The sequence below is a fragment of the Lepus europaeus genome, chromosome 5 (assembly GCF_033115175.1).
Source record: "Lepus europaeus isolate LE1 chromosome 5, mLepTim1.pri, whole genome shotgun sequence".
NCBI classification, from domain to species: Eukaryota; Metazoa; Chordata; class Mammalia; order Lagomorpha; family Leporidae; genus Lepus; species Lepus europaeus.
This window is the reverse complement of record NC_084831.1, coordinates 62,551,154-62,575,669: the sequence shown is the minus strand read 5'-3', so window position 1 is coordinate 62,575,669 and position 24,516 is coordinate 62,551,154. Positions and strand designations below refer to the sequence as shown.

Sequence of the window (24,516 nt, the reverse complement as noted above, 5' to 3'; positions counted from 1 at the left end):
AGAGCTCCCATTTTTCCTAGTTTACCCGCCAGATGGCTTCCAAGCTGGTGGTTTGGGGTGCTGAAGCTGGAGCTGGAAACTCAGTCCAAGCCTCCCATGTAGGGGACAAGTACCCAACTACTTGAGTCACAATTACAGCCTTCCAGGGTCTGCTTTAGCAGGAGGCTGGAGCCAGGGATCAAATGCAGGCACTCTGATGTGGAATATGGGTCTTAAATCAGTGTTTTAACTGCTAGGCCAAAACATTGGCTCCTTAATGTGGTTTTTTTCCCCCTTATGGTTCATTATTTTGAGCATCTTTTTATGTTTTTGTAATTTTTTTTTTTTTTTGTATATCTTCTTTGGAGAAATGGCTTTTCAGATCCCTTCTCATTTATAAATTGGATTATCTTTTTGTTATTGAGTTGTAAGAGTTCTTTAGATATAAGACTTAGGAAATAAAGGGTTTGCAAAATAGTTTCTTCCAGACTGTCTTTTCACTTTTGTTGTGGTGTCCTTTGCAGAACAAAACATTTGAATTCTTTTGAAGATTTATTTTATTTATTTAAAAGGCTGAGTAACACAGAAAGAAAGAGACAATGAGAGTAGGAGAAAGAGAGAGAGAGAGAGAGAGATCTTTCATCTGCTGGTTCACTCCCCAAATAGCTACAACAGTTCAGTCTGGGCCAGACTGGAGCAGGATCCCAGAACTCCATCCAAGTTTTCTACATGGGTGGCAGAAACCCAAGTATTTGGGCCATCCTCTACTGCCTCTCACATTAGCAAGGCGTTGGATCAGAGGCCGAGCAGCTGGACATGAATTGACACTCAAATATGGGATGGCGGCATACTCTAACATTTCAATTTTGATAAAATCAAATTTGCTGTTTCTTACATTTCTATGCTTTTGGTGTCATAGCTAAGAAACCATTGCCTAATGCATGATCATGAAGATTTATTCCTTTATTTCCTTCTAGTTTTAATTCTTATATTTGAGCTTTTATCTGTTTTGAATTAATGTTTGTATATGCTGTAATTAATCCATTGATATGTCTCTTCTTATGCCTCTGCATACTGTATTGACTACTGTAAGTATTGAAATTGGGAAATGTAAGTCTTCCAACTTTGTTCTTGCTCTTCATGATTGTTTTGGACATTCTGGGACTCTTGAATTTTAATATGAATTTTAGGATCAGTATGTCAGTTAATTTCTACAAAAATGCTAGTTTGCATTTTTATGGAGATTGCTATGAATTTTAAGAGCAATTTGGGAACTATTATCACTTTTACAGTATTTAATCTGATCCATGAACTTGGGCTGTCTTTTATTTAGATATTTTTAAATTCTTTCAATAATGTTTTTTATGATTTTCAGAATACAAGTTTTATACCATTGCGTTTTCTTTGATTTCTATGCAACAACTCTTCACTCTCCCAGTTGTATGATTCTCTTTGTTTTGTCTGAAGCATTAAAATAGAGTTGCATGGCAAAGTGCTATAAAGATGAGCTTGTCCTCTTAGCTTCAGAATTTAAAGGAGTTTTTGCTATTCATGCTCTTGAATCAGTTGAGAAGAAACTGAGGACAGTCTGCTGGTCATTTTCCTGTACTAGTCCTGGATAAATCTTCATTCCAGGATAGATAAGCAGACAGGAAAAAGTCTATTTGGGGATTTGTCCAAAGTATTTATTGTAAGAGAAGGAACATAACTACCAAAGATAGTTATAAAGATAACGACTAAGAATAGTACAGAAAATAGAAGGAAAGTTCAGGAAATAATTGCCCTATTTTTTTTCAGTGACTTGTAAAAGAAATTTGCTTCTCTAAAACTGTAATGTGTGATGATGTGAAGAAAATAGGCCTAAATAAAAGTTTATATAAATTTTTTAAGTGTAGTTACTTCATTTAAAAGATCCAAATTAAATGCACTCTCTTCACAATATAGAAAAATCTATGAGTGATATAGAAAATGCATTTGAAAGCAATACTGTAAAGGAAAAATGAAAAGAATGAAGAATTTTATTTTATGGATAATATATATTTCTAGAGCCTAAGAGCAAGTGGATCAGAGAAAATATCCAAAGACATAGAGGAAGTTTTCTTTATCTAAAATTTAATGTGATTCCAAAGATAGAGCTCATAATGTATTCTGGGAAAAATTTAAAAAAGGAGATTATCAACAGTTGATATTTTGAAATTACTGACATGGGGCTGGTGCTGTGGTGCAATGGGCTAAAGCCCCTGCCAGCAGTGCCAGCATCCTTTATGGGCATCCTGGCTGTTCCTCAAGCTATCCAGCTCCCTGCTAATGCACCTGGGAAAGTAGTGGAAGATGTCTTAAGTCTTTGGGCCCCTGCACCCACATGGGAGACCTGGAAGAAGCTCCTGGTTCTTGGCTTCAGCTCAGCTCAGCTCTGGCTGTTGTGGTCATTTGGAAAGTGAACCAATGGATGTAAGACCTCTGTAACTCTTTCAAATAAATAAAATTAATCTTTAAAAAAGTAAATAAAATTAATGAAAAATCCTACATACACAGAAGTAAAAAACAGATTACTACTGAACAAAAAATTTTTTTAAAGATTTATTTATTTATTTGAAAGAGTTACACAGAGAAAGGAGAGAGAGAGAGAGAGAGAGAGAGATCTTCCATCTACTGGTTCACTCCCCAGTTGGCCACAATAGCCAGAGCTGCGCCCATCTGAAGCCAGGAGCCAGGAGCTTCTGGGTCTCCCACACGGGTGCAGGGGCCCAAGGACTCGGGCCATCTTCTACTGCCTTCCCAGGCTATAGCAGAGAGCTTGATTGGAAGTAGAGCAGCTGGGACTTGAACCGGTGCCCATATGGGATGCCAGCACTGCAGGCAGAGGCTTTACCCGCTAAGCCACAACGCCATACTGAACAAATTAATATCAGTTTGACATCTGATCTCTCTGATGTTAGAACATATGTGCTACAGCATCTTCTAACTGTAGAATTCATTATAGCCAGGAATTCATTTGTGAAAGCAATAGTAACATTCTAGAATTTGTGAAGTCTCTGAAATAGATTAAACTTCATAATACTAACCTTGAAAAATGTTATTCAAAGAACTATCTCAGACCATAAGAAATGAATTCGTGTATTTATTTTTAAAGATGTATTTATTTAAAAGGAAGTGTTAGAGAGCGATCTTCCAACCACTGGGTTCACTTCCCAAATGACCACAAATGCTGGAGCTGGGCAGATCTGAAGCCAGGAGCCAGGAGCTTCAGCATCTCCTGCATGGGTGCAGCGACCTAAGGACCTGGGCCATCCTCCGCTGCTTTCTCAGGGACATTAGTAGGGAGCTAGATTGGACATGGAACACCCATACGGCACCACAAGCAACAGCTTTATCCATTACACCACAATGCTGGCCTCAAGAAATGAATTTAAATCATTTTGTGAAGAAAGGAGACATTGAGAGAAGGGCTAATAATGAGCATTGAATCAGTTAAATATACCAGAGATAAATCTAATATCTATAATGAGACATCTTCTAAAAGCTTGTGGAAAATATAAACTATGAAAAAAACTTTGCATGGATTAAAAAATTTTTTTTAATCTAATTTACTTGAAAGGTGTACACACACATACACACACACAGAGATCCTATCTGTTATGTGAATTTTTACTCTTTCCTGCTACAGTTGAGCTTTACTAATGTGTTTTTCAACCTATTTAGTTGTTATTTTGTGCTTTATAATTTTTTGTTGTAGGAAGCATTCCATGTTTACTTTGTATGGTGTTTAGCAGCATGTCTGGCTCTACCATCTAGTTGCTATTAGTACTCCTACTCCCCGGATTTGACAAACAGAAATGTTCCAAACTTTGCAAAATTATCTCACCTGGACAAACCACTGATTCTGTGTGGTGGAGAATATGCAGTCCCATACTCAAATTCTTACTATGAATTCTAGTGGCAAGAGATAGTCTTCTTCACAGGCTTAAATACCTTTTAAAAATGCAGAAAATTACTATGGCAGGTAAAAAATTTTAGAAGTAATTTTCTGCCCACGTATCAGACTGATTGGATTTGAGTAATATACTTTCCCTGGTTCAAAGTACTTGAGATAGGAGATTTGTTAATAAAGGAAAAGAGTAGGATGCATGGGACCAAAAATAATAACTATGATGTTTATTGGAAAGGAAGAAAAGGACTTTTGCAGACATACTGAAGGAGAATGGTAAAATATGAAATTTTTTTCTTGGGTCAAGTGTAGAGAAATTAAAGGTGACCACCATTATGAGGAAACTAGACGACATGCATGAGAGTCGGAAACAATGAAAGAGCTTTTGAGGACTCCATTTATTGTAATTATTATTAGGAGCTATAAATAGCAATGTTTACTATATTTTGAAGAGTATAAGCTTGGTTGAATATTTTGGTTAAGAATTGTAAACTATGAAGATTGCAATTACAGATGTGAAAAAGAACCAAATACAAATTCTCAAATGACAAAATGTAATAACTGAAATTAAGAACCAAATAAATGGTTTTAGCAGCAATTTAAACTGCAAAAGATAGAATTCATGAGGTAGGAGATATGTCATAAGAAAATATCCACTGTATAATGAAAAGTGGAAAGGTAAAGGAAATTTTTAAAAATACAGTAAGAGACTTTTTATATTAATTAAACCCCAGGAAAGAAGAGAAAATGGGGGTAAATAATATTTGGAAAGAGAATTGGTAAGGATTTTCTAAAATTCATGACATATCCAGTAATTTAAAAAATTCAATCCAAGTAGAATAAGAAATGAAATCCATGTAGTTTCAGAGTGATAAGGCTGAAAATTAAAATCTTAAAAGCAGCCCAAAAAGTTATATTATTTTCTAAGGAGTGGTGGAAAAAACCTATCATTGACTTTTCAACAACAAAAGGTCTCCTCAAACCACACAGAATGTTTAAGAAAATACCTGCCAAGTAAAAATTGTATATTCAATGCAGTGTCCTTTAAAATTAAAAGTTGAATAGATATTTACAAACAAAAGTCTGAGAGAATTTTAGAAAGGGTGAAGGATGTGTTTTGAGTAGAAAGAAAATGATTCTGATAGAAGGTAAGAGATTTAGGACGAAATAAAAGCAAAAATAATAAAGGAGTATCAATTCAATAAGGGTACTTGGAAAATAGAATGAAAATAAGTTTATTTTGGTATAAAAATTTTGAAATGCATATGAAAGGTCATAAAATGTTCATGGTAAGTGCATATTATGAAAAAACTATGCATGGGTTTCAATATTTTCTTCACTAAAATAAACCTTTTAATTCTATTTTTCTTTTTTTTTTTTATTTTTTTGACAGGCAGAGTGGACAGTGAGAGAGAGAGAGAGACAGAGAGAAAGGTCTTCCTTTGCTGTTGGTTCACCCTCCAATGGCCGCCGCGGTTGGTGCGCTGCGGCCAGCGCACCGCGCTGATCCAATGGCAGGAGCCAGGTGCTTATCCTGGTCTCCCATGGGGTGCAGGGCCCAAGCTCTTGGGCCATCCTCCACTGCACTCCCTGGCCACAGCAGAGAGCTGGCCTGGAAGAGGGGCAACCGGGACAGAATCCGGTGCCCCGACCGGGACTAGAACCCGGTGTGCCGGCGCCGCAAGGCGGAGGATTAGCCTAGTGAGCCGCGGCGCCGGCCTTTAATTCTATTTTTCAACAAACTTTTGAAGTTTAAAGCAAAAGTAAAAATTTATGGGACTAGGTACCAGTAGCATTAAGTCTGGATAAAGGAAATGAATTTAGTATTCTAAAGCCATTGCATTGCTCTGACTAAGGATAGCAGACCACTGAATGTTAGACTTATATGTTGTAAACTCTAAGGCATCATGTCTAATAGAAATACAGTGTAAGCCATACTTGTAATTGTTAATTCACTAGTAACCATATACAGGAGAAAAAAGTGAGTGGAAATAGCTTTAATAATACATATTATTTAATATATCCAAAATTTCATTTTAGCATTATGATCAATGTTAAATATTGAGATATTTTATGTTTTTGTTTTCCAAACTAAGTCTTCAAAATCATAACACATCTCAGTTTGGACTAAATACCTTTCAAATACTCAAAAATCATGTTGGATAGTGCAGCTTTAGTGTAACTATTAGAAGAAGAATAGTAACATAAAAATGTATATCCTCCATCCATATGAAAAATGGTATGGAGTAACAAAAATACTCTAGAATAAAGTAAGAAAGATGAGGAAAAGAAATAGAGAACCCATAGGACAAATAGAAAACAAAAGCAGGGTGATGAATTTAAACCATTTTATTAGTAGGTATAATACATGAAACTAGGTTGAATGCTTCATTTAAAAGATTTTGGGAGCCGGTGCTGTGGCATAGTGGGTGGGGCCCCCGTCTGCAGTGCCGGCATCTCATTATGGGCACCGGTTTGAGACCCGGATGCTCTGCTTCCAATCCAGCTCTCTGCTATGACCTGGGAAACCAGTGGAGGATGGCCCAGGTCCTTGGACCCCTGCGCCCACATGGGAGGACTGGAGGGAGTTCCTGGCTCCTGGTTTCAGATTGGCGCAGCTCCGGCCTTTGCACCCAGTTGGGGAGTGGATCAGCAGATGGAAGACCTCTCTCTTTCTCTCTATCTGTCTCTCTCCCTCTCTCTCTCTTTCTGCTTCTCCTTTTCTCTCTGTGTAACTCTTTCAAAATAAATAAATACATCTTTTTTAAAAAAAGATATTTTGTTAATTTGTAAAAAACACATACAATTGGAGACACTTTCTAAAACAATGTAGAAAAATTAAAAATGAAATGATTGAAAGTACATCCCATGCAAATACTAATAAAAATGGATATAATTGTATTAATATACATATTTTCAAAAATTTTATTTATTATTTAATTTATTTGCCAAAATGAATATAAAGATGAATTAGAATATGTGAGTATTTTTATATGGATGCCTCCTAAAATCCACTAAAAGAAAGCAACAAATAGACCAAACAAGGATATGAAAATGTGCTATAATTATTGAAGACGGTGAATACAAAAAGGAAACTGGGTCCAGATGGTTTTACAAGTGTAATCTAAACATTAAGGAAAATATAATACCAAGAGTTTCCAAATATTTTACCAAGTTATCGAAACATTTGAGCTCGCAACTCTTGCCTAAGGTGATAATCATTATATTTGAATAATCAGGATTCTGTAATAATTGATATCATTAAGGTTGGTTGCTGTGTGGTTTTTCCCATATTCCTACACTCTCAAAATGCTTATTGACAGTCTAATGAATGTCAGTGGCAGTTTGTGAGGCATTTGGTTTACATAGATGAAGGAAATATGTATCTGATCATCCTGAGATTTACATCTAATGAAGGAGGTGCATGTTTGCCTATTAACGTACAAGTACAGTTCTATGAAAAGCGCTGCAGTAAGTAGATAGGACTAGATGGCTTTGGGAGCAGAGCAGAGGGACATTTTTGTGATTGCTTAGGAAAGGCCAAGAACTGCTTCACCAATGAGGTGATGTTGGAGCTGAACTGTGAGAGGTATTAATATATCAGGCAGATGGAGAAGGAACATTTAGGAAGAGTTAATAATATGTATAAAGGCATGAGAACCCGGTTATTAGAGAATTTATGGCATGTAGTTTAGATGAGAAAATGAGAAAGAAAATGGCAGGTAAGGATTTATAATCAAAAACCTTTTTGATCTTTAACATGGTATAAAAGGAGCATTTCTAATCTCTTAAGTGAAACTATAACATAGTCAAGTTTTTCTATTAAAATTATTCCAGTATGTCTTTAGAGAGCTGATTAAAATGGAACAATATTGGAGGCAGGAAGTCAACCAGAAGTTTGTTGCTATAGATATTTGGATAAGATTATAAGAACTTAAATTTGTAAGGAAGTATTAAAAGTGATAGCCTAAAATTAGGCATTGGTTTTAGCATAGTTGATTTTGAGTTTTTGCTTCTGGTACTAATTTGTGAAGAAATTTGTTTACTTTTAAAGGTTATTATTATTATTATTATTTTATTTGAAAGGTAACAGAAAGAGAGAGAGCAAGAGAACAACAGAGAGATCTTTCATCTGTTAATTGACTCCCCAAATGGTTGTAATGGCTGAGGCTGGTCTGAGCTGAAGCCAGGAGCCAGGAACTCCTTCTGGGTCTCCTATGTGGGTGGCAGGGGTTCACACAGTTAGGCCATCATCTGTTGTCTTCCCAGGCATATTAGCAGGAAGCTGGATCAGAAGCAGAGCAGTCAGAATTAACTGTCACTTTGATAGGTGATGTTGGTGTCATATGTGGTACCTTAACCTGGTGCACCACAACACTGACACCTTGTTTACCTTTTAATGTTACATTTTGGTTTTACTAAATTGTTGTAGACTAATTGCAAAAATGGGAATTTTAGTTTAGTATTTGAAAAGGAGGAGTAAGACAGCTTTATTCTAGGCTATCAAAATGGAGAATTGTACTTATGTTGATTTCTTTCTTGCACTGTATTATGCTGAAGGCTTTGAATGAAACTGTTTATTAGAATGTTCTACAGATGGTTCCCAATCTGCTACTAGTGGGTGGCTGTTTACAGATGTTCTAAAGCATTTCATTTAGTGTGTGAACTGACTGTATCACTCAGTAGTAGAAAACTTTTGCTTTACTGAGTTCTTTTTCTTTCCCCAGAAACCTTTTATTTAAGGAATGCAAACTTTGTACATTTCATAATTAGAGCATTAGGAACATACCCTCCCTCCCACCCGCACTCCCACCCCTCTTCCTCCTCCCTCTCCTAGTCCCATTCTTACTTTTCACTAAGATCTATTTTCAGTTAACTTTATACACATGTGATTAACTCTATGTTAAGTAAAGAGTTCAACAAATAGTATCAAATGAAAAAAAACTTCCTCAGCAGTCAAGACAAGAGCTGTTCAGAGTCATTGCTTCTCAAAGTGTCAATTTCACTTCTATAGATTACATTTTAAGTGCTCTATTAGTTATCACAGGTCAGGGAGAACATATGATATCTGTCCTGTGGAGACTGGCTTATTTCACTAAGTATGATGTTTTCCAGTTTCATACATTTTGTTGCAAATTATAGGATTTAGCTTTTTTGTGCTGTGTAATATTCCATGGTGTATGTATTTCATAATTTCTTTATCCAGGCTTCAGTTGACAGGCATTTGGGTTGATTCTGAATCTCAGCTATTGTGAATAGAGCTGCAGTAAACATGGGGGTACTGAAAACTCTTTCATATGCTGATTTCATTTCCCTTGGGTAAATTCCCAAGAGTGGGATGGCTAGGTCATATGGTAGGTGTATATTCAATTTCTGAGGTATCTCCCTACTGTCTTCTACAGTGGTTGCACCAGTTTACATTTCTACTAACAGTGGATTAGGATACTTTTCTCCCCACATCCTTGTCAGCATTTGCTGTTTGTTGATTTCTACATGAAAGCCATTCTAACTGGGGTGAAGTAAAACCTCATTATGGTTTTGATTTGCATTTCCTTGACAGCTAGAAGCTAGAGATCCTGAGCACTTTTTCTTGTGTCTGTTGCCATTTGGATTTCCTCTTTTAAAAAATGCCTATTCTAGTCCTTTGCCCATTTCTTAACTGAGTTGTTTGTTTTGTTGTTGTTGAGTTTCTTGATCTCCTTATATATTCTAGTTGTTAATCCTTTATCTGTTGCATAGTTTGCAAATAATTTTTTCTATTCTGTCAGTTGCCTCTTCACTTTGCGGAGTATGTTTTACAGCACAGAAGTTGTGCAATTTGATGTAATCCCATTTATCAATATTGTCTTTGATTGCCTGTGCCTGTGGGGTCTTTTCCAGTAACTCTTTGCCTAGGCCAATGCCTTGCAGGGTTTCCCCAGTGTTCTCTAATAATTTGGTGGTATTGGGCCACAGACTTAGGTTTAATCCATTTTGGTGGATTTTTATGTAAGGTATAAGGTAGGGGTCTTGCTTCATACTTATGCATGTGGAGATCCAGTTTTCCCAGCACCATTTGTTGAAGAGACTGCCCTTGCTCTGAGGATTGATTTTAGCTCATCTGTCAAAAATAAGTTGGTTGTATATGCAAGGATTGATTTCTGGCAATTCTGTTCTGTTCCATTGGTCCGTTCATCTGTTTTTGTACTAGTACCAGGCTGTTTTGATTATATTATTTTGAAATTTGGTATTGTGATGCCTTCAGCTTTCTTTTTGTTGTGTAAGATTGCTTTAGCTATTCCACGTCTCCTGTGCTCCATATGAATTTCAACATTAGTTTTTCTATATCTGAGAAGAATGTCCTTGGTATTTTGATTGGTATTGCATTGAATCTGTAAATTGCTTTTGAAGTATGGACATTTTGATGATACTGATTCTTCCAATCCATGAACATGGAAGATCTTTCCATATTTTTGTATCTTCTTCTATTTTTTTCTTTAATGTTTTATAATTCTCATTGTAGAGATCTTTGACATCCTTGGTTAAATTTATTCCAAGGTATTTGATCTTTTTTTGTAGCTATTATGAATGGTATTGGTCTTAGAAGTCCTTTCACAGCTGTGGCATTGTCCATTGTCTGTGTATACAAAGGCTGTTGATTTTATGTCCTGCCACTTTACCAAACTCTTTCTTTGAGTTGGCAATAGTATCTTAGTGGAATCTTTTAGATCATATATATATATATGTGTGTGTGTGTGTGTGTGTGTATATATATATATATATATATATATATATGTATATAATCATGTCATCTGCAAATAGGGATAGTTTGACTTCCTCCTTCCCAATTTGTATCCCTTTGATTTCTTTTTATTGCCTAATGGCTTTGGCATTCCAGGACTATATTGAATAGCAGTGGTGAGAGTAGGCATCTTTGGTTCTGGATCTTAGGGGGAATGCTTCCTCCTTTTCCCTATTCATTAGGATGCTGGCCATTGGTATGTCATGAATTGCCTTGATTGTGTTGAGGAATGTTTCTTCTGTACCCAATTTGCTTAGAGTTTTCATCATGAAAGGGTGTTATGTTTTATCAAATGCTTTCTCTGCATCTATTGAGAGAATCAAATGGTTTTTGTTCTTCAATTTGTTAATGTGATGTATCACATTTATTGATTTGCAAGTGTTTTTTGTTTTTAAATATTTATTTATTTTATTTGAAAGGCAGAGTTACAGAGAGGCAGAGGCAGAGAGAGGTCTTCCATCTGCTGGTTCACTCCCCTTATGGCCGTAATGGCTGTAGCTGTGCAGACCCGAAGCCAGGAGCCAGGATCTTGTTTAAGGTCTCTTACACAAGTGCAGGGTCCCAAACACTTGGGCCATCTTCCACTGCTTTCCCAGGTTATAGCAGAGAGCTGGATCAGAAGTTGAGCGGCTGAGACTTGAGCCGGCGCCTATATGGGATTCCGGGACTACAGGCGGCAGTTTTATCCACTATGCCACAGTGCCAGCCCCAATTTCTGAATGTTGAACCATTCTTGAATTCATTCTTGAATACCAGGGATAAATCTCACTTGGTCTGGGCAAATGATCTTTCTGATGTGTCGTTGGATTTGATTGTCTATTATTTTGTTGAGGATTTTTGGGTCTGTGTTCATCAGGGAAATTGGTCTGTAGTTCTCTTTCTCTGTTGTATGTTTTTCAGGTTTAGGAATTAAGGTGATGCTGGCTTCATAGAGTTTGGGAGTATTCCCTCCCTTTCAATTGTTTTGAAAAGCTTGAGAAGTATTGGAGTTAGTTCTTCTTTAAATATCTGGTAGAATTCAGCAGTGAAGCCATCCATTTCTGGGATTTTCTTTGTTGGGTGGCTCTTTATTACTGATTCAATTTCGATCTTGCTTATTGGTCTTTTTAGGTTTTATATGCTTTCATGGCTCAATTTGGAAGGTTGTATGTGTCCAGGAATCTATCCATTTTTTCTAGGTTTCCTGATTTGTTGGCATACAGCTCTTTGTAGTAATTTTTGATGATTCCTTTTATTTCTGTGGTATCTCTTGTTACACTTTCTTTTTAATCTCTAATTTCATTGATTTGGGTCTTCTCTCTTTTTTTTAAAATTTTTTTTTTAGTTAGTTGGGCTAATGGTGTGTCAATTTTGTTTTTTCATAAAAGCCAGATCTTCATTTTGCTGATCTTTTGTTTTCTTTTTACAATTTTGTTTATTTCTTTTCTAATTGTAATTATTTCTTTAATCCTACTAGTTTTTGGTTTGTTTTGCTGTTATTTCTCTAGGTCCTTGAGATGCATTGATAGCTCATTTATTTCATGCCTTTACAATTTCTTGATGTAGGCATCAATTGCTATAAACTTTCCTCTTAACACTGCTTTGGCTGATTCCTTAAGTTTTGATATGTTGTATTCTTGTCTTCATTTGTTTCCATTAATTGTTTGATTTCTTTTTTGATTTTTTCTATGGCCCACTGTTCATTCAGGACCGTGTTGTTCAGTCTCCATGTGTTTGCATATGTTCTAGAGATTCCTGAGTTGCTGATTTCCAGTTTCATTCCATTGTGGTCTGAGAAAATGCATGGTATGATTTTGACTTTTTTGAATTTGCTGAGATTTGCTTTGTGGCCTAGCATATGGTCTGTACTAGAGAAAATTCCATGCACTGCTGAGAAGAATGTGTATTCTTCAAGTGTAGGATGAAAAGTTCTGTAGATATCTGTTAGGTCCATTTGGTCTATAGTGTCAATTAAATCTGTTGTTTTCTTCCTAATTTTCTGTCTGGTTGATCTGTCCATTGCTGAATGTGGGATACTGAAGTCCTACATTACTATTGTATTGGAGTCTATGTCTCCCTTTAGATCCATTAACATTTCTTTTAAATAGTCAGGTGCCCTGTAAGTAGGTGCATATACACTTACAATAGTTACATCTTCATGTTGAATTGATCTCTTGATCATTACACAGTGCCCTTCTTTGTCTCTTTTAACAGTTTTTTGTGTTGAAGTCTATTTTGTCTGATATTAGGATGGCTACAACAGCTCTTTTTTGTTAGCATAGAATATCTTTTTCCATTCTTTCACTTTCAGTCTGCATGCATCTTTGTTGGTGAGATGTGTTTCTTGTGGGCAGCAAATAGATGGGTTTTGTTTTTCAATCCGTTCAGCCAGTCTGTGTCTTTTAACTGGAGAGTTGAGGCCATTTACACTCATGGTGACTGTTGATTAGTAATGACTTGGCTCTTCTATTTTTCCATAAATGTTTCTATTGTTTACTTTGGATTTCCTTTGTACTTTTACTGATACATTTTTTGCTTTCATCTCCTTTTCATAATGATGACCATTATTTCTGTGTGTAGCACATCCTTAAGCATCTTTTGTTAGGCTGGATTTGTGACAAATTCTTTCAATTTTCATTTGATATAGTAGGTCTTTATTTCACGTTCATTGATAAATGAGTGCTTTATAGGGTACAGTATTCTGAGTTGGTAGTTTTTTTTTTTTCTCTTTAGACTTGGAATGTATCTCATCATTGTCTCCTAGCCTGTAAGGCTTTTGATGAGAAGTCAGTTGTGAGTCTAATTGGAGATCCTCTGAAAGTAAGATGGTGTTTCTCTTATGCACATTTTAGAATCTTTTCTTTGTGTTTTACTGTGGAGAGTTTTACTACCAATGTGTTTTTGTGAAGATCTCTTTTGGTCATGTCTGTTAGGAGTTATATTTGCTTCCTGTACTTAGACATCCCTTTTTTTTTGCTCCAAATTAGTGAAGTTTTCTGTAATTATTTCACTAAAAGTGCCTTCTAATCCATTCTGTCTTTCCACACCTTTGGGAACTCCTAAAGCTCATATGTTAGGTTGTTTGATAGTATCCTATAGATCTGTAACACTGTTTTTTAGCTTTCTAATTTCTTCTTCTTCTTCTTCTTCTTTTTTTTTTTTTTTGGTCTGACTGTAAAATTTTCAGAGATTTGTCTTCTAACTCAGATATTCTTTATTCTGTTTCACAAAGTCTGTTGTTAAGCCTTTCAACCACGTTTTTAAAATTTGTTCTATTGAATTCTTTTTTACCAGTATTTCATTTTGATTTCTCTTTAAGATCTCAACTTCATGGGAGTAATTCTCTGTCTTGTCATGTACAGATTTTGTTAGTTCATGGATTTGCTTCTAATTAGTTCTAGTAATCCTACAATCAATTTTTTTTTTTTTTTTGACAGGCAGAGTGGATAGTGAGAGAGAGAGACAGAGAGAAAGGTCTTCCTTTTTGCCACTGGTTCGCCCTCTAATGGCCGCTATGGCCGGCACATCGTGCTGATCCGAAGCCAGGAGCCAGGTGCTTCTCCTGGTCTCCCATGCGGGTGCAGGGCCCAAGCACTTGGGCCATCCTGCACTGCCTTCCTGGGCCATAGCAGAGAGCTGGCCTGGAAGAGGGGCAACCAGGATAGAATCCGGCGCCCCAACCGGGACTAGAACCCGGTGTGCTGGCGCTGCAAGGCGGAGGATTAGCCTGTTAAGCCACGGCGCTGGCCCCTACAATCAATTTTTTGAATTCCATTTCTAGAGTTTCTGTAGTCCTTTCTTCTTCACATTCTAGTATTGAAGTGTTGTGTTCTTTTGGGAGCATCATGTTATCCCTTTATTCTTTTTTCTTGAATTGCTGCATTTATTATTATGTATTTTTGAAGATACTTGTTGGTTTCTTTTTTGTTTTGTTTTGTTTAGTGGCTTTTATCTTTGGACTATGCCTCTGTGGCCTAGTGGAGTGTCTTGTTTTTCACTGAATACCCCCAGGCGTGTACTGGGTGTGGCTAGGGAGCTTTGTTCAGTGCTCCAGGGTAATGGGAGTTTCCAAGGCAACACCCAGGTTGGGCATGGTAAATCTCTCTCTTTTTTAATCAGAGGAAAGGTTTGTTCTGCTCTGTTGGTGTAGTCTCATGCTTACTTCCTCTCCTCAAAGGAGACCAGTGCCTGGGCATCAGCCCCAGTGGGTATAGTATTTATCTATGTTTCCACAAGAACCACACAAGGGATCTGTGCAGTCCTCCATATAAGCATGGATCCTGCAACAATGACCCTCATCAAAGAATCAGGGAGCTCTGAGCATGTGTAGCTGCCTACAGTGTCTGCTCTCTCTCAGTCACACCTCATGCCCTCCCATGCTGCTAGTGTTTTCACAGTCCCAGCACATAAGCCTCCCACAGTCATGAGCATCCAGCCCTCTAGCAAGTCCTCAGCCAGACTCAGGTGTCTCTGCTTAGCTGATTGCTGAGCTCACACTCAGGAACTGGCACAGTTGTTACATATGCCCAAAATAGCACCCACCCTCTCTTGGCTTGTTTTAGGACACTAATGCAGGGTGGTTGTGTACTTCCTGTTTCTCTCCTCTAGGTTGGCTGGTACACTCTCCCCCACAGGGTTCCAAGCCAGACTAATGCCAGGCTCTTCCTGCAGCTTTATTGCCAGTGGCTTGGGCTGCTGCAGTCTGGTCTCACTTCACTCTCCAAAGCTGCTTGCTGAAGCTCTCAGCTGCTGGGATCCTGAGTGGTGGGTGTCCACACCCTCCACGTAGGTCCACAGTGTCCTTCTGATTTGTGTGGATTTTCCTCTGCAGTTTTCTCCCTCTTTCCTGATACTGCCCTCTCTCCACTTTTTTAAAACTAGACTAGAGCAGTAAGCTCCCTCCCCATTCTGCAATCTTTGATCTTCCTTTACTGAGTGCAAAAAATTAAACTGATAGTACCTAGCCTTATAACTTTTTTTTTTGGGGGGGCAGGTATAGAAAAATTGCAGACATAGAGGTGTTTGCTTTTTTTCTTTTTAGAGAGTTGTGTTTCTTTAGTGTCTTTTTGAGATAAATAAGATATACATACCAATAGTTTCAACTTGTGAATAGATGGATATCACTTTACCAACTTTGTGTATAAAAATATCTTCATTGAAAAATGCCTCTTTCATAGCATATTCCATATTAGCTAAAAATCAACAATGTTGTTTAAATTTTTTTTTTTTTTTTTATTTAGAAAGAGACAGAGAGCTCTCAAGAATTGGTTCCTTCCCAAATGCCTTCAGGGGCTAGGGCTGGGCCTAAGTGCTGGGGATATAATCCAGGTCTCCCACATGAGTGACAGGAATCCAATTACTTAAATCCTTGCTGCTGCCTTCTATGCTTTGGCAAGAAGCTGGAGTCAGGAGCTGGAGCCAAGAACTGAATGCATCCCAACTGCTCAGCTAATTGCTCACTTCAACAATACTCTTCTGAAATCAAAAATCTGTTTTTTATTTACCTTTCTGTTTTTATTCCTACTTATGTAATTTTGTAATGTTATATATTGGAATTTTTAGGAGATAGCTGGTTCACTAAAGGACTTGAAATCTGGGGAGGATTGAAATTTGTCTTTTTGGAAAGTAGCTTATGCCAATTGCTAGGAAAAGAGTTGCAGATTGGTGCCTCCTTACATGGGGCACCAAAATGTTAGGAAAAGAGTCGCAGAATAGAGAGGAGGCAGTGCACGAATTTACAGCCAGACCAAATTTATTCAGAGAAAATAAATCTGCAGAGGTGGATGACCAACTGCGTGCATGTACTAGATGGAGCCTGTGGCAGAAGGCCCTGACCCCCAGGTGCCGGTCCTTTTTAAGGAGGGCTAGGGCTGGGGGTGGGACTAGGGAGCAGCACTGGAGGAGAATTCCAGGAACTGGGCTGGAGCCTTGGGAACCTGGAAAATAATGCAGGGTGTGGTATGAAGGCAATCAGGTGTGAGACCCTATTGAGTTCCAGGGGCAACGAATACATTCCAAAGTTTATCTCCTTTGGACAATGAGGGAGAATGGCTAAGGCTTATGTCCTTGTTCCATCACCAATAATTTGGCCATTTTTGAGACTCACTTAAATATTATGAGAAAAACATTTTTAGGAGTTGTTTTTTAACTTCCCATGATTAGCAATGTGTGTTATAGTGGTGTCTTATCTCAACAAAGAAGAATTCTAAGGTATAAAGTATAAGTCCCATAGAAGCAGGAGGTGTCATTTCCCAAGTCACTCATGAAATTTCAGCATGTGTATCAAGCTTAGTAATTGGAATAAATCATATAGACGTTTCTTAGACAAAGTAGTTAGGTGTATTGCATCCTGCTTGTGCTCTCTTCATAATGTTTAGTTAATCTTATTTGTCAGAATTGTTGATGTGTTGACTTCTGTAAAATTACTAATATCTGGAAAATTTTACTTATTAACTTTATTTTCAGATATTACTATTGATTTGCCTTTTTTCAAAGATTATTTGTTTGAAAGGTAGAGTTGCAGAGAGAAAGAGACAGAGACCTTCTATCTGCTGATTTACTCCCCAAATGGCCACAATGACTGGGGCTGGGCCACACTGAAGCCAGGACAGGAGCTTCTTCTGAGTCTTCTATATGGATGTGGGACGAAGCACTTGGGCTATCCTCCACTCCTTCCCAAGGCACTTTAGGCGGGAACTAGATTGGAAGTGGCCAGGACTCAAACTGGTGACCAAATGGGATGCCAGGGCTGCAGACCTGTGCTGTGCCACAGTGTCAGCCTGATTTGCTTTCTTTCATAACCAAGAGATTTTTCAGTTGTGTCTGTTGGGGTATACTTTTGAAATTAATTAGTCATTTTATAATATCAACTTTAGGGTATAATCCAAATTCCATAAACAAGGATTCAAGTCATGTTTGTTTTTCTAATCTTTCCAATTTAATTATTATTTTTTGCAAGCTTTTTATTCCTACTAGTCATAACAGTTTTCCCCCCAGTTTGTTTCCCAAATATAAACTGTTCTTGCACTTGAATGTGTTTTTCTTTTTCTTTTCTTCTCTTTTTAACCTAGACCCTAGTTAGAGTTGCTTTTGTTTGCCTTTAAGATTCATGGCACTGGGGGCCATCTTATATTTAATTCTGTACAGGCAAAATTAGGAGCTCTGCCTTTTGTTTTGTTGTCATACTATATCCTCGTCTATTCTAATAAATAATAATATTTTCATATTTTTCTCTAACTGAAGACTTCTGATCAACTTGACAACTAGTATTGGGTCTTAATGATTTCTACCCCTATTGAAGAATAGGTGTATAAATTATTTTCTAAGTGAGCAAAGAATAATACGCTAGAAAAATTAGTCACAAATGGAATCTGAAATCATTTTGGAAAAGAAATTTTCAAGAGCAAAGTTGATATTCTTTTCTTTCCAGGGCAGAAAGCAAGTAGGGTACGTTGTTCTTAAAAACCTCAGCCTCCTTTGACTTTCAGTTTTCTATGTACGCTTTATTAATTTGTAGTCACATTATTTTTGCTTAAAATCTATCAGTGAAATTTCTGAAGTAACTTAAACCACTTTTAAGTAAAATTTCATGTGTTTTTACACCTTCTAATTTAATTTTTTGTTTTTATTTTAGGAAACACTCCTTTACATCTTGCTGTGATGTTAGGAAACAAAGGTTAGTAAATAATGTCTTCTTTATGTTTAACTTCACTCATGTACAAACATAATCAGCTTAAACATGTTAAGATCAATTTTGTCTTTTGAGTGTTTAAAAATTAGCCTTATTATGATTTGCTGATCAAACAGGATGCAGTATATTAAAATCAATAAAGATTATTTCATTTTCCATAGCCCTTTTTAAGAAGTTAGAGGAAATGTTGTAGTAGTGTGTCTTTTGAAACCATATTTTCCCCTTGATTATTTTATCAAGCTGATATTTATAATTTCAGAAAACTCTTCCATATATTAAGGTTTAATAATTATTATATACTTTTAATATTAAAACAGTTATATAAGATTTTTAATATGGAATATTTTATATCTGAACTCATAAGTCAAGCCTTTTTTTAAAAAAAAAGATTTATTTATTTATTTGGAAATCAGAGTTATACAGAGAGAGAAGGAGAGGCAGAGAGAGAGGTCTTCCATCTTCTGGTTCACTCCCCAATCAGCCACAACAGCTGGAACTGCACCAATCAGAAGCCAGGAGCCAGGAGCTTCTTCCAGGTCTCCCACGTGGTTGCAGGGGCCCAAACACTTGGCCCATCTTCCACTCTTTCCTAGGCCATAGCAGAGAGCTGAATCAGAAGAGGAGCAGCCAGGACTCGAATTGGTGGCGCACATATGGGATGCTGGCACTGCATGCGGCAGCTTTACCCGCTTGCCACAGCACCGGTCCCAAGTCAAACCTTTTTTTTTTTTTTTTTTTTGACAGGCAGAATTAGAGAGAGAGACAGAGAGAAAGGTCTTCCTTCCATTGGCTCACCCCCAAAATGGCCGCTACGGCCGGCGTGCTGAGCCGATCCGAAGCCAGGAGCCAGGTACCTTGTCCCAGTCTCCCATGCAGGTGCAGGGCCCAAGCACTTGGGCCATCCTCCACTGCCCTCCTGGGCCACAGCAGAGAGCTGGACTGGAAGAGGAGCAACCGGGACAGAATCCGGCTCCTCAACCGGGACCAGAACCTGGGGCTCCGGCGCCGCAGTCGGAGGATTAGCCTAGTGAGCCATGGCGCCAGCCAAGTCAAGCCTTTTGTAATGGTAGATAGTTGTAAAATCTTGGTCTTGTTTATTCATTTAATTAAAAAAACACGCATAGGCAACTGATTTTAAAAAAATCTGGTTTTGTAGATTATTCCGAAATGTAATACAGTTTTGGTTGTCTGAATTCGCAGTTATTCTGAAAAGTAGATTTCAGATAGCTGATTTGCAACTCTTTGAGTACTAGATTTTAAAATTTAAATCTGCTTGATAAAAATCTTTCCAAAATGTATACTCTTATACTCTTTTTTTTAAAGATTGATTTTTAAATTTATTTGAAAGGCAGAGTTACAGAGAGAGGAGGATAGACAGAGAGATCTTCTGTCTGCTGGCTTACTCCCCAAAATGGCCCCATTGGCCAGAACTAGGCCAGGCCAAAAACAGAAGCCCAGAGCTTTCTCTGGGTCTCCCACCTGAATACAGGGGCCTAAGAACTTGGGCCATCTTCCGCTGTTTTCCCAGGCACATTAGCAAGGAGCTGGAAGGAAAGTGGAGCAGCCAGGTCTCAAACAAGAGCCCATATGGGTCATTTCAGATGGAGGCTTAACTTGCTATGCCACAATGCCTACCCCTCATGTACTTTATATTAAACAGGCTAGTGCATTCCCCTTCCCTTCCCTTCCCTTCCCTTCCCTTCCCTTCCCTTCCCTTCCCTTCCCTTCCCTTCCCTTTTCTCCCTCTCTCCCTCCCTCTCTCTCTTTCTCTCTTCCTTCCTTCCTTCTCCTTCTCCTTTCCTTTCCTTTCCTTTCCCTCTCTCTCTCTTTCTTCCTTTCTTTCTCTTTTTTTCTTTTCTTTTCTTTTCTCTCTCTCTTTCTTATCTTTCTTTCGTATTCAAGCCTCCTTTACCAGAATAGTTGTCTTTCTTTTTTCCTTAAGATTTATTTGCTTATTTGAAATGCAAAGTTACAGAGAATGAGAGAGAGAGAGATGTAGAGAGATCTTCCATCCTCTGGTTCACTACCCGAATGGCTTCAACCACAGCACTGGGCCAGGGTGAAAGCAAGTGCCAGGATCTCCATCAAAGTCTTCCACGTGAATGGGCCCAAGCACTTGGGCCATCTTCTACTGCTTTCCCAGGTGCATTAGCAAGGAGCTAGATCCAAAGTGGAACAGCCAAGACTCAAACCAGAACCCCTATGGGATGCTGGCATTGCAGGAGGTGGCTTAACCTGCTATGTCACAATGCCAGCCCCTCTGTTAATGTTTCTTTCCAATGATTTAGAAATATCACTATGTACAACTTTTATTGTATATAGTGTAACAGAGTTGTCAGTATAAACATTTGATGTGAATGTGTGATGACCCAGGGATATTACTTGAACTTGTTTTGTTTGTTCTGCTGTTTCAGTTTTTAAGTTTACACGCTTGAGTGACGCATTTGCTCTGCAGCATACTTCGGTTTATATTTTAATTTTGTGTGACTAGTGACTCCAATCTTTATAGTTATGATTTTTTTACTCTTACAAGGTATAGATTCAATTGAGAGATTTTCAGAAAAGAGGAATTCATTAAGAAACTTCATATTGTAGAAACTTAAGAAATAATGACAACCAGCTCAGGAAGAGCAGAAGTCCAAGATATTAGGCAGATAAGTTTTTTTCCTATTTACCTATTAGTTATCTTTTATGGTGTGTCTGTTGTCCTGTACATAGCGTCCTTTTCTTTGTTGTCTTTTTCTGTTTGCTAAAGGTGAATATGACCTAAAATAACTCTTCTGATTCCATAGGTCTGACTTTCTTGTTTTAGTGTTCACCATCAATTGGCTCAGTTTCCTTCCTCTTCTCCTTTTCTTTCTCCTTCTCTTCCTCCTTCTTCTTTCTTCTTTTTTAAAGATTTATTTATTTTTTTTTAAAGCAGTGTGACAGTGACAGAGAAATCTTCCATCCACTGATTCATTTCCTAAATGACCAGAACAGCCAGGGCTGGGCCAAGTTGAAGCCAGGAGTCTAGAACTCCATTCTGGTCTCCCATATAGGGACCAAGAACATTAACAAGAAACTGGATTAGAAAATTAGAGTAGCCAGGACTGGAACCAGCATTCTGATATGGGATTCAGGCTTCCCAAATGGTGGCTTAACCTACTGTGTCACAGTCTTCTCATTCAGTTTCTTAAGTTTCTAAATTTCTGAACAAAGTGATTTATTGGCCCAGTTCATCTCAAAGAAAGCCACAAGTGTGAAGTGTTGGTAAGCCCATGAATTATATGAATTTTGACAGATATTTGCCTCTGTGAAATTAACTTTGGCTAAGCTGATTTGGGGTGAGAATTTGGGGTTGTAAAGGACTCAGGAATATGGAGAAAGTATGCTTAATTCAGCAGGAAGATGGGCAGGAAAGGCCATATACATCTCTAGTAAATCTACCTTATGCTTGGGTCTGCTTTTTTGCCTACTAGTTGAGATGACCGTGTCCCATATTGGAGTATGTTAGTTTGATTCCTGGCTCTGTTCCCAATTCCAGCTTCTTGAATTGCAGACTAGACTATGGAGGGCAAGTGATGGTGATGCAAGCAGTTGATATCCTGCCCACTGATATGAGAGACCAAGAGTGTGTGTCCTGGCCCTAGCCTTAGCTGTTACAGACATCTGGGGACTGATCCCATTGTGGAAAAGCTCCCTATCTGTCTATATCTCCTTCTCTGTCTCTTGCCTCTCAAAAACAAAAACAAAACAAAACAAAAACACAAACTTTTTTTTTTCATTTTTTTCAAAGAATACTGAATCAAAACTTTAGAAAATAATTAAAACGTGATGATTATTTACAATGTGCTGGGCATCTTTCCTACTACTGTATTTATATTTCTTCATTTAATCATTAAAGTTACCATGTAAAGAAAATGCCATTTTTATTCTTCATTTAATGGGCCAAAAACATTACACTAAGAGATTATACAATTTACCCAGAGTAAAGTAGCACAGTTTTGACTTCATTTTGGAGTGTCTGCTTCCAGAACCTAGATTTGTAGTGCATTACCTCACCACCTTTTCATGGAGAACCATTCAGAAGCTATGTTGAGGGGGACTGGCATTTCACCCAGCGGTTAAGATGTCACATAAAATGCTTGTGTCCCATATCAAGTGCTTGGGTTCCAGTCTCAGCTCCTCTTCTAATTCCAGGTTCAAGCTAATGCACACCCAGGGAGACTGCAGGTGATGACCCAAGCAGTTGGATCCTTGCCACTTGTGTGGGAGACCTGGATTATGTTCTTATCCCTGCCACTTGCTTAGGAGACTTGGATTATGTTTCTCCAGTTGTGTGCACTTTTTCCTTTTTATAGTTTTGATACTTAGTTGCACAAGGTAAAATTTTAATATATAACAAAAGGTAAAACATCCTATACTTGGTGCTATAAATTGCTTTAACATTGTACTATTGCTGAATCTGCAACACTCTATTCTCTTTTATTTTCTCCTTTTGAGATGTTTTCATTGTTAAGGGACTTTGTGTTTCTCTATTGTTTGTAAACATGGTAAAAATTTCCCAGAGCATTCAAATAGTATTTGTTGATTGAGGAAATGAGAGATGCCTTAACACTTTTGCAGTTGACATCCCTTCTCTGTTCATCTTTGTTTAAAAGTTTTATTCATTTACTTTTAAAAAAAATTTTTTTTTTTTTTTGGACAGGCAGAGTGGACAGTGAGAGAGAGACAGAAAGGTCTTCCTTTTGCCGTTGGTTCACCCTCCAATGGCCGCCGTGGCCGGCGCGCTGCGGCCGGCGCACCGCGCTGATCTGATGGCAGGAGCCAGGTGCTTCTCCTGGTCTCCCATGGGGTGCAGGGCCCAAGCACTTGGGCCATCCTCCACTGCACTCCCTGGCCACAGCAGAGAGCTGGCCTGGAAGAGGGGCAACCGGGACAGAATCTGGCGCCCCGACCGGGACTAGAACCCGGTGTGCTGGCGCCGGCCAGTTTTATTCATTTATTAATTTGAAAGGCAAGTGACAGATCAGGAGAGAGAAAAAAAAAAGAGAGGGAAATGGAGATATCTTCTATTTACTCCATCCACCAAAGCCTACAACAGGCAGGATTGGACCAAGCTGAAGTCAGAAGCTAGGAATTCCAGCTGGGTCTCCTCGTTGGGTAGCAGGAACCAAGTACTTTAGCCGTCATTGGTGGCCTCCCAGGTGCATTGGTGTATTAGCAGGAAGCTGGATCAGAAGTGGAGGTGGGACAGAATCCCAGGCACTCCAGTGTGGGTTGCAGTTGTACCAAGTCTGGCTTAAATTACTGCACCACAATGCAGATAAAGAGAGAGAGAGAGAGAGGTCCTCCATCCACTGGTTCACCCCCCAGATGGCCACAAGGGCCAGAACTGTGCTGATAAAAGGCCAGGAGCAGGAGCTTTCTTCAGGTCTCCCACATGGGTGCAGGGGCCCAAGGTCTTTGCCCTTCTTCCACTGCTTTCCAAGGCCATAGCAGAGAACTGGATCAGAAGTGGAGCAGCTGGGACTTGAACCTGCACCCACATGGGATGCCGGCACTGCAGGCAGCGGCTTTACCCGCTACACCAAAGTGGCGACCCCAATGTGTGTGTGTTTTCTATTCATATTTCAGTTTTTCTACACTTCTCAAGCCCTGACTTCTTCCTGGCACATTTATGAATTCTTTAGGCCTTAGTACCCAGCTGTTAACTACCTTTTCTTCTTCTTATTCATTGTTAACATTTCTGAGAGAAGACATGTGATTGAACCAGTTCTGTTTTTAAAAAGCTTTATTTATTTATTTGAAACACAAAGGGATAAGCAGTCAGAGCTTCTATTTGCTAGTTAATTTCCTAACTGCCTCAACAACAGCAATGTCTTGGCCAAGTCAAAGCTGGGGGTTGGGAACTCAGTCCAAGTCTCCCACATGGGTGTCAGGAGCCTCATTATTTGAGATTGACTGCTGCCACCAGGGTCTTCATTAGCAGGAAGTAGAGTCAGAAGCTAAAGCCAAGGGTCCAATCTAGGCGTTCCCCTGTGGGATACTAAGGAAGACGAGGCCTGACCTTTCCATTTTTCTAACATAGATGAATATGTCATAGTTCATTGAATTATCTATGGGCTGTTTTTTTTTGTTAGGTGCTCATCTCTACCTCAATTGAGTTGTGCCTAA

General features: G+C 38.4%; 1 protein-coding gene across 3 annotated transcripts in view; it reads left to right on the top strand.

The window, feature by feature from the left end:
• The window catches only part of ANKRD13C (ankyrin repeat domain 13C), a 144,171-nt gene that overhangs the window by 19,362 nt on the left and 100,293 nt on the right, over positions 1 to 24,516 (top strand). For all 3 annotated transcript variants that reach the window (XM_062191537.1, XM_062191535.1, XM_062191534.1), the window contains exon 2: positions 18,301 to 18,342. In XM_062191537.1, coding sequence (XP_062047521.1) covers positions 18,301 to 18,342 — 42 coding nt within the window. The remainder of the gene's footprint in view (positions 1 to 18,300; positions 18,343 to 24,516) is intronic.